The sequence below is a fragment of the Melopsittacus undulatus genome, chromosome 4 (genome assembly GCF_012275295.1).
Source record: "Melopsittacus undulatus isolate bMelUnd1 chromosome 4, bMelUnd1.mat.Z, whole genome shotgun sequence".
NCBI lineage: Eukaryota > Metazoa > Chordata > Aves > Psittaciformes > Psittaculidae > Melopsittacus > Melopsittacus undulatus.
Window position 1 is genome coordinate 96,693,712 of NC_047530.1, and position 18,085 is coordinate 96,711,796.

The 18,085-nt window shown below is 44.6% G+C and overlaps 1 protein-coding gene across 3 annotated transcripts in view; it reads left to right on the forward strand.

Annotated features, from left to right (window-relative positions):
- Positions 1-525: 525 nt before the first annotated feature.
- The window catches only part of LOC101873834 (ectonucleoside triphosphate diphosphohydrolase 1), a 34,879-nt gene continuing 17,319 nt past the window's right edge, over positions 526-18,085 (forward strand). The window contains exon 1 of one of the 3 annotated variants that reach the window (XM_034062079.1): positions 526-657. In XM_034062079.1, the coding sequence (XP_033917970.1) occupies positions 642-657 (16 nt within the window). In that variant the 5' untranslated portion in view covers positions 526-641. Of the gene's footprint in view, positions 658-1,295; positions 1,326-13,748; positions 13,836-18,085 lie in introns of those variants that run through there. The other 2 variants (XM_034062080.1, XM_034062078.1) reach the window with 2 other exon arrangements.

The window sequence follows — 18,085 nt, forward strand, 5'->3', positions numbered from 1 at the left end:
TGTTGGGTTTTTGATGTTTGATTGGTCATTTTGGTGTGGGGTTGGGGGTTTTTTCTCTCCGTGGGCAAGACCTCACATCTGGAAACAAGGAAGGTCATGTTTTCTCAGGACAGTTCTCTTTGTGTACCTCACTGGCATGGATGAGTTCTACTCAGTCTTCTGGAACTTAAAAAATAAATTAAGAAATTAAAAAACAATGGTGGGGGGAGGAACAACAGCGCCACACCAAAACTAACACCGTACTTTCTTTCTGAAGCCAGAATGACCTCTTTTCCCCGGACCTGGCGATGAAATCCTGCTTCAAACCGCGGCCTCAGCGCAGCCAGCGCCGGCCGTCCCCTCGGGTTGCACCCGGGCGCGCACCGCTCCCTCCGGCCCAGCAGAATCCCCCGACCCGGCGGAGAAGCTCAAGGCGCTGGTAACTCGGCAACGCGGAGGTAATCAGTGCCTTAAGGAAAGCAGGAGGTCAGCCTGCAAGTTAGATGGATTGAGTCATGTAGAGTTAAACTAACCCCTCCCACAGCCATGGACCACTAAAGCGCCCATTTTCATGAGCACCTCTCACTAAGGCGGCTCAGAGCCGGCAGAGCCGGAGAGAGGAAGAGGGAGAGAGGGGGAGGAGGTAGCGAGCACCAGCACTGATGGACGAGCCAAAGGGTAAGGAGAGGAGCGAGCCGCAGACCTCCGGCAGCAGCCCCGACCCCCGCCGTGGGGGGAGGCAGGGCTCGGCGGGGCACCCCCGGGGCGGCGGCATCCCTCGGCCGGCGCTCGGCGGAGGCTCTGCATATTCATGAGGAGCTCCTTGAGATGTGCCACTCAGGAGGGAGCTGCGGCTGCGGCATCCCCGGGCGGTGCGTCCCTCCCTCCGCGCCCGCGGAGCCCTGCCGGCGGTGGGCGAAGGTTCCGCGGGGGAGCTCGCCCGGGTGGGTTCAGCCTTGCCGCAGTCCTCCCCCGGCCAGCATCTTCATCAAGCCTTTGCACTCCCAGCCGTGTCTGAAGCGACAATGTTAACTTGCGATGGGGGGGTCGGGGGTGGCCGGCCGGTCCCCCGGCGGTGCAGAGGGGCAGGCGGGAGCGAAGGCTCCGCGCCGGCGTCTGGCAGAAGTTTGGCCGCGTCAGTGCGCGGGATTCCCTCCCCGCCGCGCTAGGGAAGAGCCGGCTGTGCCAGCCCGGAGCCGGGGCCGAGCTCCCGCGGAGCCCAGAACCGCACTCGGCGCATGGTGGGGTCAAAAACTCAGTGGAAGTACCGGCTGTAAGGAAACCGCGGTGGAAAGCCATAGCCCCGAGGTTGGAGGAATTGCTGTGCTGCCTGCGAGAGGGTCTCGGTGCGTGGGCTCCGGGCCAGAGCCAGCTTCGGGAGAGGGGCATTCCCCTGGCGAGCCCCCTTGCCTTTAACTGCGGCCCTGGGAATAGGGGAGGGAATCGGCATTACCTGGAGATGTGTGTTGTACAGTAATGTTTCTACGAGATACACGTCTTGTACTAGGGTTTGCCTTTTATAATCAGGTGGCACGGTGCACGTAGCAGCACTAGTCATGCTTAACGTTTGGCAGAAGCATTTCCTAGTTTAGCATCAGCTTTTGTCTATCTGTGCCTTACCCTCTGTTTATGGCAACTTCCACAGCATGGTCCATCCTTGTATATTGCTGACAGTACTGGGCTCTGTGTAGAGGTTTTAAACACAAAGCAGGAATTCGGACAAATAGGCAAGAAGCAGTAAACTGGAGAAAGATCTGGGCAGAAACTTTGCCTTTAAATTGAGAAGCTTAGGGGATAATAGTTTCCACTATTTTGGTAGTTTCTTGTTCAGTACCAGGTGGAAGTCTCTCTCATTTATCATTGTTATGACAACAGGGAATCAAAATGTGGTATTTTTTTCTTTTCTTGGAATAGATAAAATTGTAAACTAGACCTTTCCAAGTTTTTAATTTTATAGAATGTAATGAATGGCATTTGAGGGAAAGAAGCATTTTCTCAGTCTGACGTATATCAAATTTAAAGCAAAGACTGGCAGAAGGAGAAGGTTAGCTCATTAGTTTATGCAGTCATGAGTGAAGCTGGAAATATTTAGAAATAATCTGCCTCTGCTGAGAAGGGAGATAAGAATAGCTTTGAAACCAGTGTTTAAAAAGTTTCATTCCAAAAATGAAATATAATGCATGAAAGAAAGTGCCTTTTCTAGTGAGGTAAGGAATCACAGAGAAGAAACTTAGATGATGAGAACTGATTTAGCAGAGGACCAAATGAGTCTTCTTTTAGAAAGTGGGATTTTAAAGAGACAGAATGAAAATTAAGAAAGTCAACAGCTAGTGCTTGAACTAATTGCAGAAGAGGCGGTGATGGTGTCAGAATGGGCAGACCTGCAAAACATGCAAGTCATCTTGCAAGAGCCTAATGAAAATTAGTGCAATAAATAGCAAGAAACCACATTTTGTGCGTGGGAGAAGAAAACACGAGGCAGTGTTTTTGAAAACACCTCTTGCAGTATGTCTTCAGAGTCAGTGGTCAATAGGCTCAGCTCGGGGGAGTCCGGGACAGGCAGTTATCTACCAGCCAACAAGAAAGTTTCCACCTTGAAATGAAGCATGAATGCACACTGAGGGCATGTCCTTTCATCAGAAAGGAATTACTAGGGAGTGTTTCAGTGAGAGACCTGTTTCCTGGGAGTCTTGTCCACAGGGACGTAACAAACAGGCCTGAAACACTATTCTTCGGTTTTAGGAAGCCTGTATTTTAAATACCAATACTGTCAGTTCTGTCTTGAAATTTGGGTCAATATGCTAACGCAGCCAAGGAAGACATTCTGTTTGGGGTGAGCAGCAGAATTATACAAAGCAACAGACTGTGTTAGTGATCAGTATGAATACCTTCATGGGCAGAAAGTGTGACAGTCTGAAAAAAAATATGTTACTGAAAAACATAGGAGGGGCTTCAGTCTGGGGAAAGAATGATGCTGATCTCGTGCAGACAGCAGTAAAAAGCAGAAAGCCTTCTAAAATATATAATTTTTTACATAAAAGGTACTGAACAAGAGGTAGTAACTCTGGTCTGGGGCTTCTATGTACATGGCGGATCAATCTCCACTGTTGGCTGACTCCTCTCTATGGACCAGCGATTTTTCTGACTTGAAATGGTAATAAATCAAAACCTGATAGTATGAAAAATGAGGATAACTTTGGGTAGTTCATTCAAGCTGTGAAGATGGCAAATAGAAGTTAACCCAAGTAAATGGAATGGAAGTGGACAAAGAGGAAATGGAGAACATCTGATAGAAAACACAGAGTGTGAATTGAGGAAGACTATTCTGAGAAAGTGAAGATGTAAGGGGAAAATCCAAAGTTAGCAAGACCAAGCACAATTCAATGAAAGCATTTTGTGTGCCTTAGAAACAAAATAATGTATCTAGCAGTTGCATAAGGGTAAGATTTTAATGACGATGCCGGAAAAAAAAGAAAGCCCACATAATTGCTGATTGAATGTTCTTCCAAATTTGGGGGGGATAAAATGAATTCTGATATGGAGGAATATTCCATTTAATTATTATAACTAAGTAGCCTGTTCTGAGTATTAACACTGGGGGAGTGGGGAGAGTTGGTGATAAGGTTTTATAACAGCTTGAAATTAAATGTGCTAAATACTTACTGAAAAGATTTATGCTGTATGATGTTAATTTTCAACAAAGTAAAGCAGAACACTAGGGATATCCCAGGCAATGGGAAGGATGCTCTTGTTTACCTAATATCCCAGCAGTATGGCACTAGATAGTCTATTGCCAATTTGGTTTTACATCAGTTATGCCTAAATTACTTGGTAGATCTCCCCAATAACCAAATGTAATGGCTAGTTTGATCATGTTCTTTTATTTTTGTAGAGGATAAGACTTGTCAAAGTAGCTTTCAGAATAATGTTGTAGATAGAAAAGGATAACACTGTCAAAATGGACAATGGGCATAAATGCATCAAAAAGAAAACTATCATTCCAGACAGAAGTAATCTGTGCAATCATATGGGTCCCCTCAAGTGAGTATATTAATCTGCATCCTAGAGTGGAGATAGTCCTGCCTATAAGAATCTGCAGCAAAAACTTTAAAGAATATGTTCCTTTCTTGGCTAAAGAATGCATCTGTAAGGAGCGGTAGTATTTCAAGTACTGGTACTGATAGACCTTTTAATTTGTCTTTGCTTTCTTGAAGATTTTTTGTTTACAAAATCAACTGACCTAACAAAATTGATGTTAAATAAGCCTGGTGCGATCCTCATTTGGAAAAACCAGGCTGTGTTTTGTCTTACACATGTTATCACTACTAATGTTCTCTTCTTGATTTATGTCTTCAAATGAGGCTGGAGGCTTATCAAAGTTTTAGGGGGATGGGGAAGTATTCTTCAATACCAAGTGAATATTGAATAAATCTGGGTTGTAAGTTAAGGGACTTCTAAGAACTAAAATCCTTGATTGTTAGGAACCAGCTCATGAAAGGGGAGCTGGAAGAACTAATCTCCAAGGGTATTTGATAGCCACAGGGCAGGTTATGAGTGTAGGGCTGGGAAGGCAAGTGGTCCTTTACCTGGTCTATTTTCCAACTAATTATTTGCACTTATTTTATTTTTCAGAAATAGCAAATGTGGTTGAAAACAGTAAATATTAATATCTCCCATGTTTAAACTTCTCCACAGCAATAGATGCATTTCTGATGTTGTTCTGATTACAGAAGTCTCCCTATGACTCTCCAGCAAAGAATGAACGAATGGATTGAGACCTGAATAACAAGACCACAAAAATAGCTATCAAAGGAAATCATTATTAAACAGCTGTGTTTTCAGAGGTATTCTGCAAGAGGCCTGATGGCATTAGGCATCGTCAATAATGATCTAAAAAGTATAAAATCATTGCTGATTTACAGATGGAGTTTGTCAGTACTAGGAGGACCAGTACAAATACCAATTAAGTCAGAGGAAAAAGTCTAAAGAAGCCAAGAGTGGTTGGAAACATAAAGAGCAAATAATAGGCTTCAAGCCAAACTTGTAAAAGCACAGCTAATGCAACTCCAGGAGGAAAATTGGACATTCAAATACTGAACAGACTAGAAAGATTTCTGGACAATGTTGTCTGGAAAAAAAATCAGGAGAGGTGTGCATATTCATGCACACGTGTGTATATATCTATATCCGTGACATCCATAACTTATAGTTTATTTGCTTTCTTATATTGTATGCAAAGCTGCATTACCATGGAGGGAGAAAGTTGTCCTCTAGGCAACCTTGCTGTGACCACTGCAACCTGTGTTTGCCTCTAGACTTGTAATTACCAGAAATACACAGAAAACCCTCTCAGAATGTCTAGAGGGAAAAGAATAAATTTAAGAGGTGGGACACCTCAAAAAGGAAGGGTTACAAAAGCTGTAATAATTGATAAACATTTTGGCCTTTTCTAAGTTGTATAACTGGTTTAGCATGGTGCGAAAATGTCAGGCTTGGTCACATTCCTTCTTTTTCTAAGACATCTTTACACTTAGCATCTGTCAGGTTGGGAGCAACTAGCAAACCTGACTTTGAGGTTAATGCCCTCTGGCTAGGTATTTTGTACTATTTTACTAGCCCAATGCTCAATGACAGTATTCCATGGAGCTGGAAGTGTGTTGAAACAGGAGTTGGATTCTCAGCTTGGAAATGGACCTCTGAGGTGGTTAGGATGTAGTTAAGGACAGAAGTGTTTAGGCTGAACTTTGGGGTAAAGTGGATGACTTTGAGATTATTGCTGAGATAGATGACTTTGGTTGGGGAGCCAGCTGATGAGGGATTAGTATTGCTTAAGACTGATCAAACTTACACTATAAAATTCTGGATCATGTTCACAAGAGAAGCACCCCTTTTTGTTTTCTGAAAGATGAGTTGGATGGGAACCTCTTCTTAAATTGTATTTTTACAGTTTTGTCAGATACGTGTGAGGACTGACTTCATCTCTCAGCTCAGTGGAAACTTCCCCTCTGGAGCAGGGCTGAAGTTTTATGGCAGGCACTTCCATCAGCATTTTCTAGCCACAGAGCTGTTGCCAGTATGCTGACTTTGGGAATAGCAGAGCCTAAGGGTGCACTTCTACAGCCAGCGTAATTTGACATAAATCTGTGCTGCTGAAAGAGAAAAGGCATCTGTCCTTGACACTAGCCATGTTCTTTTTTTCTGCAATAGCTTTCAGCTCATCTGGCTTGAAAGCCAACACCACATTTGTCAGCGTTGTGGGAGAACAGAAGGAAGAAAGGGTAAAAGTCACTCAGATTAAGGTTATGGGGGGGGGGGGGGTCTTCACTGTAAGACAAGGAGTGACACAAAAACAGCCCTGTGCTCTGAAAGAGTACATTAGCAGTACAAATTAAGAAATGAGTTAAGGGAAAAAGTGTGAGACCAGATGGAAGGGAACAGAATCGACTAAGTGCACATGAACAAATTCATCTGCTCACATCCTCTCATGCATTAGCTCCCCCCAAATGTGGCTGGAAATATAAGTTCCTAACCTGCTCTTGGGGTTCCTTGTCCCTCTGTCCCTTGCACTGTGCTGGCAGCTCCCATTAAAGGATGGTGCAGGCAGTGTAGCAGTCACTGTTGTCACTACTGTGTCAGTGCTCAGCCACCACCAGCAGTCCTACAACTCTGCTTGTTACAGTTCTTGTCTGAACCCTTTTGGGTTTTACTGATCCAGTTTGAGAAGAGCTATCCATGAGGATGTGCAGAGCTGCTTCACTGTCTGCCTTCACACTGCCTTTTAAATTCCCCTTGTAATGTCAACATACTCGGTAGGCAGTGATGAAGTTTCTGGTACAAGAAGACACGTGCCCACCAGTTTGACCCACACTGTCCCATGCTCCCTTTGGAGCCTCCATGCAGCTGCACACTACATCTCTCCTGACCAAAAATGTAACCCTTATGTGGTGACTGAATGGTTTATAGGCTGAGACTTGCACCTCTGAATGAACATTTTTATTTTTATTAGTACAAGTTAAAGGCTTTTAGCTTACTCATATTTTCTGCTCTGTTTCTGATCCTCCTGATAATCTTTGCTCTGATCATATAGGGAGGTGACTGCTAGATCATTCTTGGGGGAGAGGGTGAAAAGAAAATGGACCTATTTTTACAAAGGAATGAGAATTAGCATGTTTTTTCATTAACTATCTGCAATCTTGTAGCCAAAGCTCAAACCACCAGTGGCCTTTGAGCTCTGTGCTTGCTGGGAAAGGTGACTCAGCAGCTCAGGACACAGAAACAACATCCACACCTCAGTTGTTTCGTAGCACTTCCGTATGCAGCTCTGAGGGCTCTCAAGACAAAGGAGCAGCAGGAACTGCTGTACAGCTGCTGTGGTTTCAAACGTTCACTAGTAGTGACACAGCAGCTGGGGGCAGGGGAGGCAGCCGCTTCTGCACCTTCCTCCCTGGGCTGTGGCAATAGGAGGAGACTCCTCCAAAACAGAGATGTGGAGAATTAGGAGACCCTGTAGCTGATAGGATTCAAACATCCATGGTGCATGGCAAAGGCTAGGGAGTAGGTGTGCAGCAGGAGGGATGATGGCGCTCTGATATAGAGTATATGCTTGGTGGTGGGGACAGGTAACAGAATGAGATTTGTTCCTCTTTGTCACTTCCTCCTACCTGCTCATTGCCAGAACGATAGCAGTTCTTGCCAAAGAGAACATCTGCTCTTTGCCAACATCAGCCCTTAGCTGCTGGTTCCAGCTGCTTTATGGGAAACACACTGGAAATCTGCAATTTTGCTTTGAATTGAATGTGCCAAATAAGTTGATCTACAGCTTCTATATATTTAATCTGGCTTTACTGAAATAGTATAGGAAGCTTACTGCTTGTCAACTTTGTCTAAGACTACAGTAAACACAAGACCAGCTGAAGCTGAAAAGAACTTTATTGCGGTAAAGCTGATTGTCAGGCTCATGTTTACAAGACTTAGAAATACTGTTGTGACATAAAGCCTGAAAGCCATAAAGTAAAGAATGTTCCAGCAGTGTTGTTTAGGATTTATTCTGTCATCAACCAGAGAGAATTAAGACCTTATTTTTAAATGAATTGGTTGCAAGTTTAAAGATTAGTTTAGCAATTGGTTTTAACACCGGAAGAATTGAGCTACACATACCCTGCCTGATGGAAAGGACAATCAGACCACTGCTGGTCTGCACATGCTGTCTCATGATGCTCAGCCTGACCAGAGAACTTAACCCACCTTAACAGTAGCCTGGGAAAAGGGAAAATTAGAAATAGAATCTGCACTTATACAAGGACAAGGTAGGACTATGGCAAAAGAGGTGGATAGTCCCTTATTGTGCCAGAGAAAACAGAGGAGTTAAGTGAACCTTTAAGCCTCAACCGTTAAGCTAAGCCTTTGTACTTCATCTTAAAAGTAGTGGTTTACAACAGAACCTGGCCCCATGCTATGAACTTCTTGTTAAAGACAATAATTTCACAGTTGCTTTTTAGGTTACAAAGCATGTCTGAGCTCCAGAGACTAGTAATTTCTCTGCCAGTTTAAGGACTTTCTAGTGTTGTGACCACTGAGTGTCTGTGTGAATGCTAGCTGGATCCCATACGCCTTGCTGGGAATAGATGCCCTTCTGAAAATACAGATCTTGGAGAGCTTTTTCTGTGCTTTTACTTCTCGGGAGACTGTAACCATAAATATACATTGTAATATATTGCAGACCACATCTCAGGAGCTTCTGGCGTGGTGCAGCAGTTAGTCTTTAGGTTTACTACCATTTCATAGAGATTATATTTAACACAGCAGCAGGACTGCTGTTAGTCCCTGACACCTTTATAAAGTCCCTGACACCTTTATATATAAAGTTTTATATATAAACAGTTCTCTTCAGTCTACTAGTTTCTCCTACCTCCTCCTCTGAAGTCAGACTCTGGGAAGGAAACATAGGGAATGCCTTCTCTCTTGCTACAAGGCTCTGTTGTCTGTGTTTCACTTCTTCAGCATGTTTCTCCTAACCTAAATAACATTTTCCATTTTTTCCCCACATTTTTAAAGTTGTAGCAGATCTATGTAGATCTTGTAGCACACGTCTTGTGTGTACTTTACTAGACCAATAATCCCTAAGTTGCTATTAGTCTGGCAAAATATGAAAGAATGTATCAAAATGACGGAAGATTAATTTAAGGGTAGGTGTAGCCAAAGCATGCTGCTCTTTCTCCAGACCCTGGGAACTCTCTGCAGGAGGGATCATGTTCTGAGCCCTGGCTCATCCAGGCAAGTGGATGAGGTGGTCTGGAGACAGTATAAGGCTGGCTATCTGCTGCTTCCCTCTGATTTTTCATCAAACAGGGCTAATGGTGCTGACCTCTGTAAACTGCTTAGCAGTATATACGGGTGGAGAGCACTGTGACAAATTTAATGTTATGATTTGTTATTAGGGAAAGGCTAAGGTTCAAAAGACAGAAGAGTATGATGGCTGGCTGCAGCACTACCTGTTTGGTATTAGCTCCCCATATGTTGCGGGCAGACAGCAGTGCTGAGAGCTGGAGTCAGCTGTGAAAGCCACAGAGTCACAGGGAGCCTGGGAACAGTGGGAAAGTGGTGAGGCAGTCCTGGCCTTGCTTGGTGTGTATGTGCTGAGAGAAGGCTGAACTCAAGGCTGTGACATGAGCATGAGAAAATGTGTGCACACAAAAGCCTCCTTGTGAGTCTTATGGCTCTGCTATGGGATAATTGCAGCTACCCTGTCCCACCAGGAGCTTTATGGGGGAAGCTGAGGTTAATGCCAGCCTTGCCCTGCCAGCCTGGCCATAGGAACACTACCAGGTTTGCACTACATTACTGACAATGGTGTTGCCCTGTATTGTCACTGGGAGCTGCTCAGCATGTGACAGACTGCAAACAGCTCCAGCTCTAACATTGTCAATGAGATCTGTAAACTGACTAAAATCCCTTGTTGTGAGTCTGGTAGTGACACCCAGGGACAGGCTGCATTGTTCCTCTCTTGGATTTCAGCATCCTTTAACTTCCAAGAGACCACCTCTGGGGCTGCACTCATGCATATTGTGCCACAGCTCCAATGAGGAGACCTGGCTACATGCTGCATGCAGGAGCAAACCCCAGACCAGCCCTTAAATCTGCTTCCTTTGCTGTTATTAGTCCCCCATAACCTAACCAAGCCAAGGAGACCTTTTCACAGCCATGAGGATGACATGTGGAACAAAGGTCCTGGCATACCATGCATGAGGCAGGTATGCAGCTGAAGAAGCAGAAATACTACAACTTGCCTGAAGAAAACACAAATAGAAGTGTATGTGAGAGAGAAGACTAGAAGAAGCAACAGAACATGGGTTAAAAGAATGGTCTGTGTTGATAACCAAGGATGTGACTGACTGCACTAAAACTGGGTAAACGCTGACAAACGTGGTGTTTGCGACAAGCTTGGCAGCCTGCACCCTGATAAGCCTCACATGGATGGTCTGTCAGAAGAAGGCGTGAGTGCTGATAAAGTCCCCATGCAAATGACTCTTTGAGTAAAAAAAACTGCACTCTAATGACAGATGGATTACAGCAAGGTCTCAGCACACCCCATGTGCAAGTCCTGCTCCTCCTCTCCCAGCAGGAAGGCAGACTGTTGGAGTTACGGTACCGAAAATGAAGGGGGAGAGGGGAAGGCACTGAACAGCCACCTGTCCTAGGATTTTGGGGGACTGAGGTAAGAGAGATTTCAAAGCAAAGGGATCATGCCGTAGTAACTGTTAGCTCCTAAAGATGGCAAAAGATCTGCTCAAAACTTTGTAGTTTGCCACTAAGGAGAAACCCAAGAGGTGGGCATCTGGCAACCTTGGTCCCACCTTACATAGGGTCCTGCCAGAGTGCCTGGGTGAACTCGGTGCCTGTGAGCACGGGTGAGAAAATGAGTGTGACTGAAACCTTTTATTGAAACCTCTTCCTGCTCCATGAGGTCTTGTGCTGTTGCTACATTAATTTCCTGCATCATACCTACATTAAAAACTACTCAATTCCTAAATGATAAAAAGGTGAAAAATATTTATTTATAACCAGTAAGCTCATCAGAGTTTAAGGGCTGTTGGTTTTGGTGTGATGAGGTGTTACAAAAACATAATCATCAGGTCCAAACTGAGCTGTGAGAGGCTGAAACTGATAGGGCAAAAACATCAGACAGAACAAAACTGGAGGGGAGGGAAAGCTGTCTGATGCTTTCAATGATGGAAGGTGCAAAGCTGAAGCTACTCACTAGCCTTTTGCCTTCACCATTCCCACCCAAAGTTGATGTCCCATGTGTCTGTGTAAAGAGTGAGCAGTCATGAGCACAGGAGGTGACGCCCTGCTGAAAGTCATCTGAACAAGAGTGCTGTCTGTGCTCAGCCAGTTTATAAATGGATTTTAAAGCTATGGCTCCCACATCTGTTCTGAGATGACAGCCATACAGATTTCTATTTGCAGAGATACCATAAAGCTCCTATTTGTCCTTCAGCCTGCTAGCTCTCATTTCCACACTTCACATCTCCTTAAGCAAGCCCCACCTCTTTGGGATCAAATCCTGCTTTCAATTAGTGTTATTGTCCCTATGAGTGTCTGAAGTACAAGTTATTTTTCTCCTGGTTTTCTTTTTCCAAGTTTCATTGTTTCCTGTGTAGGATGGTGGTTTCCATAGATACCTTGGATATTATTTATCTGTCCACCCTGAATGTGCAGTTCCTTCCAATGAATTATACTGCACTTTGCCACTTCTGCTTGACGCCTTTGATCCTTCATCCGTATTAGTGCTATACTGAGCATTTTAATGCTGTTGTTCCAGCATGTCTTACCATCTTGATATCTTATCATCTTATCATCATGTTGCCTTGTGCTTTTACATACGGCTTTCAATCCACATGATAGAAGTCCTATCCCAGCCAGTTTTAAATTAAAACCCAGTACATTGCATGTCTATTTTTGGATTTTGTACTGATAATTGTTGGAAACTTTAGCTCAGCTTTTCTCTGCTATGGGTAACTGTTAAACAGAACAGTGTTTTGTTATTTTTGTTCTCCTTCCCCCCTCAGCTCTCCCCCTTGAGATATGTTATCAAAGGAAAAAGTCTGGCAAAGTATTCAGGATTGTTATGGCCCTATCTGGGAGCTCAGCTAGCACTGACTGGTATTGTTTGTGGTGACTCTTGCATGAGTTTTCTCTCTTTATCCTGTTCCTACCTTGTCCCAGAGGAAAGCATATGTCCTGTATAACAGAAGTAGATGGTAATGCGAGTCACTGCTTGGTATTTAGTGGTGAGAAAGTTGACCACTATCAATCTTCCCTAATCCTGGAACAAGCCAAGAAAAATCTGGACACAGCATAAGTTAGTGCTCTCTTCTTCACAGCTATTCTGCCCTTATCGGGCTATATACTGCACAAGTGGGGCTGTTCTGCTGATTCAGCATCACAAGAAGTTCTGCCAGTGCAGCTCCAGGCCACACTTAAGGAATTACAAAGGAGACCATTAGAGAGTCACAAGTTTTCTCTTTACCTGATTTACAAATGGATTTGTTTTCTTCCTTGCTCCTCTGCTTCAGAGCTGTTAATAAATAACCTTTTCAATGCTGCTGCAGGAAATGTGAGGAAAGAAGCCTGTGCTCATGATCTTGCTGTAAAAGCTGCAGCTGGGCTGGGAATCCTGTGGCTGGAAGGTGGGCTCTGGCTTGAGCCTGGGACCTCCCATACACAGAGGGAGAATGGTGCTAAGAGAGCATGGGAAACGCAGCAGACCTGTAGCTGCTTTTGTGGGGCCCCAGGTTTGTTGGCCATTCCTGCTGCTGAGAGGCTGTGCTCATCTTAACAGAACCAGACAGCAGCTCTTTTCCACACTATAAATCTGTCCCCTTTGCTGAAGTGGCCATGTCACAAACTTGTCACTTCTTCAGCTGAAGTAACCTCCATTATGTTGGCTTTTTACAGTGGAGAGTGTTGGTCTCTGTTCCAGTCCCAGGTGCAGTAGCTGCAGATGCCTCACCCAGACGTGACCGTGGTTCAATGCCTCCACAGCACCACCTTGCATGTAGCACTCAGAGCAGCTCAGACGCTTGTCAAAAGGATGGGTGGTTGCTGTGGCTGTCCCTTGTTCTTGTTGCCACTCTGTGCCCATGCTGCCTTATCCAAAATATTTCATGTTTTTATTTTGAACTGTTTGAGGCAGGGACTTTGAGGGTGGGAGTGATGAAGACATACCAATTGAAGGCCAAACTACAGCTTGATTATAAATGGGTTTCTTTTCCTGAGCCTAGCTCTCCACAGGATTCAGTGCATGTCCCAGCAATAAGTAATCTGAACTTCAGAGATTAATAACATCCTGTGCCAGCCCATTCACCCAGTAAAACTCCTTTGCTGTTTTGTTCCATGTCTGCATGAGGCTCCAGCCCTTGCAAGTTGCTCTTTTAACCATGAAAATTTAGATTCATATTTAACTTGTTATCTACATAACCTCCAAGAAGTATTTCTTCTCTTACACTCAGGAACTTTGTCAAGGCCTGTGCCCTGCAACAGCCTTTGGTCCCATGTTCCTTCCCACCGGTTGTCCTGAGAAATACCACAGGGTAATTTGTTTCCTGCTATTTGAAATGGAAATTGTAGCAGCACTAGGAACAGAGCATGATATTCATGCCAAATATCATGAGCTGAATTCTCCTCATGGTTTGTGGGAATCCTACTTATTAAGGCTGACCTCTGAGAAATCAGTATGTTTTTCCACGAAGCTTAGACAGTGGATGCACTCTCAGCAGGAGACAGAAACTATCCCAGCTGTTCCCTGTCCTATGCTGTGCAATGAGGAATGGAGATACCAGTGCTGACAGCAGGAGGTATGGGGGCAATTCGGGAAGTGTTTAACTAGACAGCTATCTTTTTTATGCATGAAGTCTTAACCTTGGCTTACTGAAAGGAGGCGGTGGGGTTGCTGCTCTGCCCTGGATAGCAAGGGGCCTTTTACTTCATCTGCTAGAATTAATTGCAGAGGGAAGATGCCTGTGGTTTTCTCTGCTGCAGATAGGTACTATGCATGTTAAGGGTGGAAAAACTCACTGGGTATTTTGCAGGCCTAAGATATGCCCCTCTAAAAAAGCAAACATCTGTGCTGGAAATCACACTTGCAAGGGGTGGCACAATCCAGGTGTAAGCAAAATCCTAGGCACAGGTATGCACGACAGTGGTTTCCACCATACGCATTCACATGCTGGGAAATGGGTATCATCTGTCTCTCCACATCCATGGCCTCATCTTCCAGGGGCTTTGCCAGTTGCTCTGCTGATGCTGCACCAGCTTGGAACAGTGTTTGTGCTTCTGCGATCAGTCTCCAATGGTTTTCAGTGCTGAGTGGGAAGTGAAACTGAAGGAGAAGAGCTAGTTGCTTTGCTGTGCAGAAACGCTGAGGAAGCTCGGGTTCCCGCTGCTGCAGCAGCACAGGCGGCTGCTCTGTTTGCTCACATGTGGTGCTTTGGGCAGCCGTGGTGTTTTTTTGGAAGCTGGGGAAGTGAGCCCCTGAAAGCAGCAGTGTTTGTTGCTCAACACACGAGGCAATCCCCAGGATCTGTAATTCAGAGAAAGACGTCCTTGAGATGTGGCAAGAGGCTTGGCAGCCGCTTCAGGGCAGCAGAGGCTGTCAGTGGAGAGTGTGTACAAGGAAACTGGTGGCTACTGGGAGGGTGTATTTTAACATTGCTGTAAGCACCAGGAATGGAGAGCACGGTGGGTGGTGAGGGGTTTCAGTGCATTTCCTCTGTGGTCATTCCTCCTGCCAGAAACTCCTGTTAGGGGTAGCAGTACTTACAGTGCTAAGGACTTTGTGTTTTCCAGGAAGTTTCTGAACTTGCTGATCTAATGTGGGTATTGAAGGGGTGGGGGGGGAAACGGTTGTTCTGGAGGCTGTTTCCTCTCTTTTGCATGACAAATTCAACATCCCCCTTATGTGGCTGGCTGATGGGGCACAGGGAAGGGTGGGCTGTACTGGGATGGTGATGTGTGAGTCACAGTCTTCCTATTAAAGCAATGGCCCTGTGGTCTTTAGCAGCAACAATAGTAATTAAACAGTTGTAGACAATAGCTGCCTAGGGCTGAACTGGGAACAAGTGACCAAAGGGGGTGAAGGATAGTGCCCATCACCAGCCAGGATGCTGGAAACAGGGAAGGGTGTGGCTGTCTATGTAGGGATGAGGGAAGCTGACTTGATGGTGGATTTTAGTGAACAGCAGTGTAATTCCTCAAAACTGAGGGTGACTCTCTCATAATTTGCAATGCATTACTTCCAGCACGAGAAACGTGTACTGGCCCAAATCTTGACAGAGAGAAAAACATTGCTATGAGAGTTATGAATTATTATACAAATAATGCACACTTATTCTGTGTCAACAACTAAGATTTAGTAGCTTTTAAAAGAAGTGATGGCTGAAATTTAAAAATACTTGAACTGAATCAGCAGAATATTTAAAATAGCCAAATAAGAATGTTAATCGGAAGCAGACTGTTCACTTATTCTATTCTCCAAAAGCCTTAATCCAACAGTTGAAAGTTATGCTAATTTGAAAAATAACTCTCTAAAAGATACATATTTAGGGGGGGAAAGGAAGCTGCAATTAATGCAAATGTACAGTTGGAAAGCATAGAATATGGCCAAAACAAGTATAAGGAAAAAATCATGACCAGAGATTTAAGAGTAGCAAAGAAGCATTTCAGGATATTGAGCACAAAAGGAAGTGTAGTAGCATCACTGACCCATTGCAAGTCAGCATATTAGAACTATCAATAATAACAACACTGAAAAGGTGTCAGTGCTTGATGCTTGTTTTTTCCCCAGAAATTAAAACAAATGTCTTCATATCAGGAAGTATATTCAAGCAATAACTTAGGTGATAAACTGGGGGAGAGGGGGCATCTTCAACTCACTGGATATTTTCTTATGAAACTTCAAGCTTTGTGGGTAACAGCAATAAATCTTCTCCAGTTGAAATAGAGCTTTGATGGGCTGGTAGCAAATTAATACCAGAAGTTTCCTGGCAGAAGACTGATGTTACTGCTAACAATTGTTTCTTCTAACCTGACAACCTCTTTTATGTCTGAATCCTAAAGAAATGAGTACAAATAGGGTACAGGCTTTAGAAACCCAGTAAACATTATATAAATATGAAAATTAACTGTCTGAAGATCACTGTGCCAGCAGTATCCTGCCACTTGTTGCTTGTATTTGAGAGTATTGAGTATCTTGATCTGACTGCTGGGATGTAAGCCAGAAGAATATCTTCCTATAGAGGGACTGTTTAATGAACAGGCATTGGGAAAGCTTTGATGGCTTGTGTAAGAGCAGGCTGTGTATAACAGGGAGAAGGTCTGTGGTGCGGAGATGGAGGCAGTACGAGTGCCTTGCAGAGCAGCCAGGAGGCTGAGCATAGTACCCAGCACTGCTGGGTGCCGTGGGAAGGTCTCTGACAGTGGAATCTACTTTGTGCAGAGGGTGAATGGGGGATTTGTTGGAGGGGTAACCTAGGTCTCAGGGGCTCCTGCCCAGAATCCCCCGGACATCACCCCTCCAGCAGTAAACCTGCACCGCAGGCTGGTGTAAGTGGGGCACTGACACTGCCCTGAGCACAAAGCCCCTCTGTGCCACTGCCGGCTGCGCAGGCGGCTGCGGAAGTGGGAGAAGAGGCCTGTGTGCTCTGCCTGCTCCTTTGTGTCCATCTCTTGCTGCTGCTGCTCGGATTCACACCAGCTCTCCAGGATTGCCACGTGCTTTTCTTTCTTCCAGGAAAACAGGGTGACTTCAATGGGTCTTGTGCATTTTCCCATGGTCATATCCCAGGCACAACTCTAAACACAGCAAAAGGATGAGGTGCTTCTACCCCAAGCAATGTTGTATGTATGGATAGCATAGAGCAGGCTGAATTAGGTCTGAATGCAGCCTAAAGCTTTAATGAGGGAAAGAGGGAGCAGATATATTCAAATGCATCTGTATCCCATGAGGAGAGCATGTGCATTGCACTGGTCTTTGCTAACAGTATGGCTTATGAGTGTATCACCCTCTTTGGCTGACTCCCTGCCTTCTGAATGGAGGAAACAGGGCTGGGAGAAAATTCAGGGGCCACCCATGCCCTGAGGCAGGATCAGCTACAACAGCACTGGCAGACAGAGACTTCATTTGTCTGAAGACAGCGAACGTGTCTCTCTTGCTCTTCTCTTTATAAATGAAACAACCCAATTCTTTCAATGTTTCCTCATAGGTCAAGTTTTCAGACTTCTGATCTTTCTTCTCATTCTCTTCTGGAGCTTCTCCAAATGGTCAGCGTCTTTCCTGAAAGGCAGTGTCCAAAATTGGGCATGGAACTTCATAGGAGTCCTTACTCGCATTAGATGGAGGGAAGGATTACTGCAAACTGCTATAGCTGGAAGAATGTTTTCTCTGGGAGAGCTATTTAACTGATTGCTCACCATGCTGTCTTTGGGCAATGGCTGTTGTCTAAATGTCATATTTGCCCTTGTCCTTACTCAAGTGAGCTGGATGTTTTCCCCAGGCTCTCCCCTATTCACCAAGTTTGTTTTGAATTCCAGTCCTGTGTGTCAGTGTGGTTTTGCTCCCAACTTGGTATCAGCACATAGGTGCACTCTTCATCGTCCAGTTCACTAACACCCATGTGTGTGCAGAGATGGCACAGACTAGTTCAAGCACTATGCCCATCTGTGTAGCCTAGACCCATAGGAGTCTGTTGGGGTTTGACGTATTTAGGGCTGTGTGATTTAAAATATCAAATGTCTCTGAAGGATGGCATATGAAAAAAAATATACTACATTGTTTGGATTATCAGTTTCACTGACATTTCAGTGTTTGTGCTTCAGCACTCATAGCTATTTAATCTGGAGCACTTATAAGTATTTAATCTGGGATAACATAATCCAGTAAATTTATACCCAGTGTATTTATAATGGTATGTAGCACCACAAGGAGGGCCAGAGATCACACCAGTATTTGGGCCATGATCTTTGCCAGATGAACAATTAAAACTTGGAGCAGAGCCTGTTCCACATAACAGCTGTAAAAAGTGATGTAAAATCCTGATCTGGAGCTTGA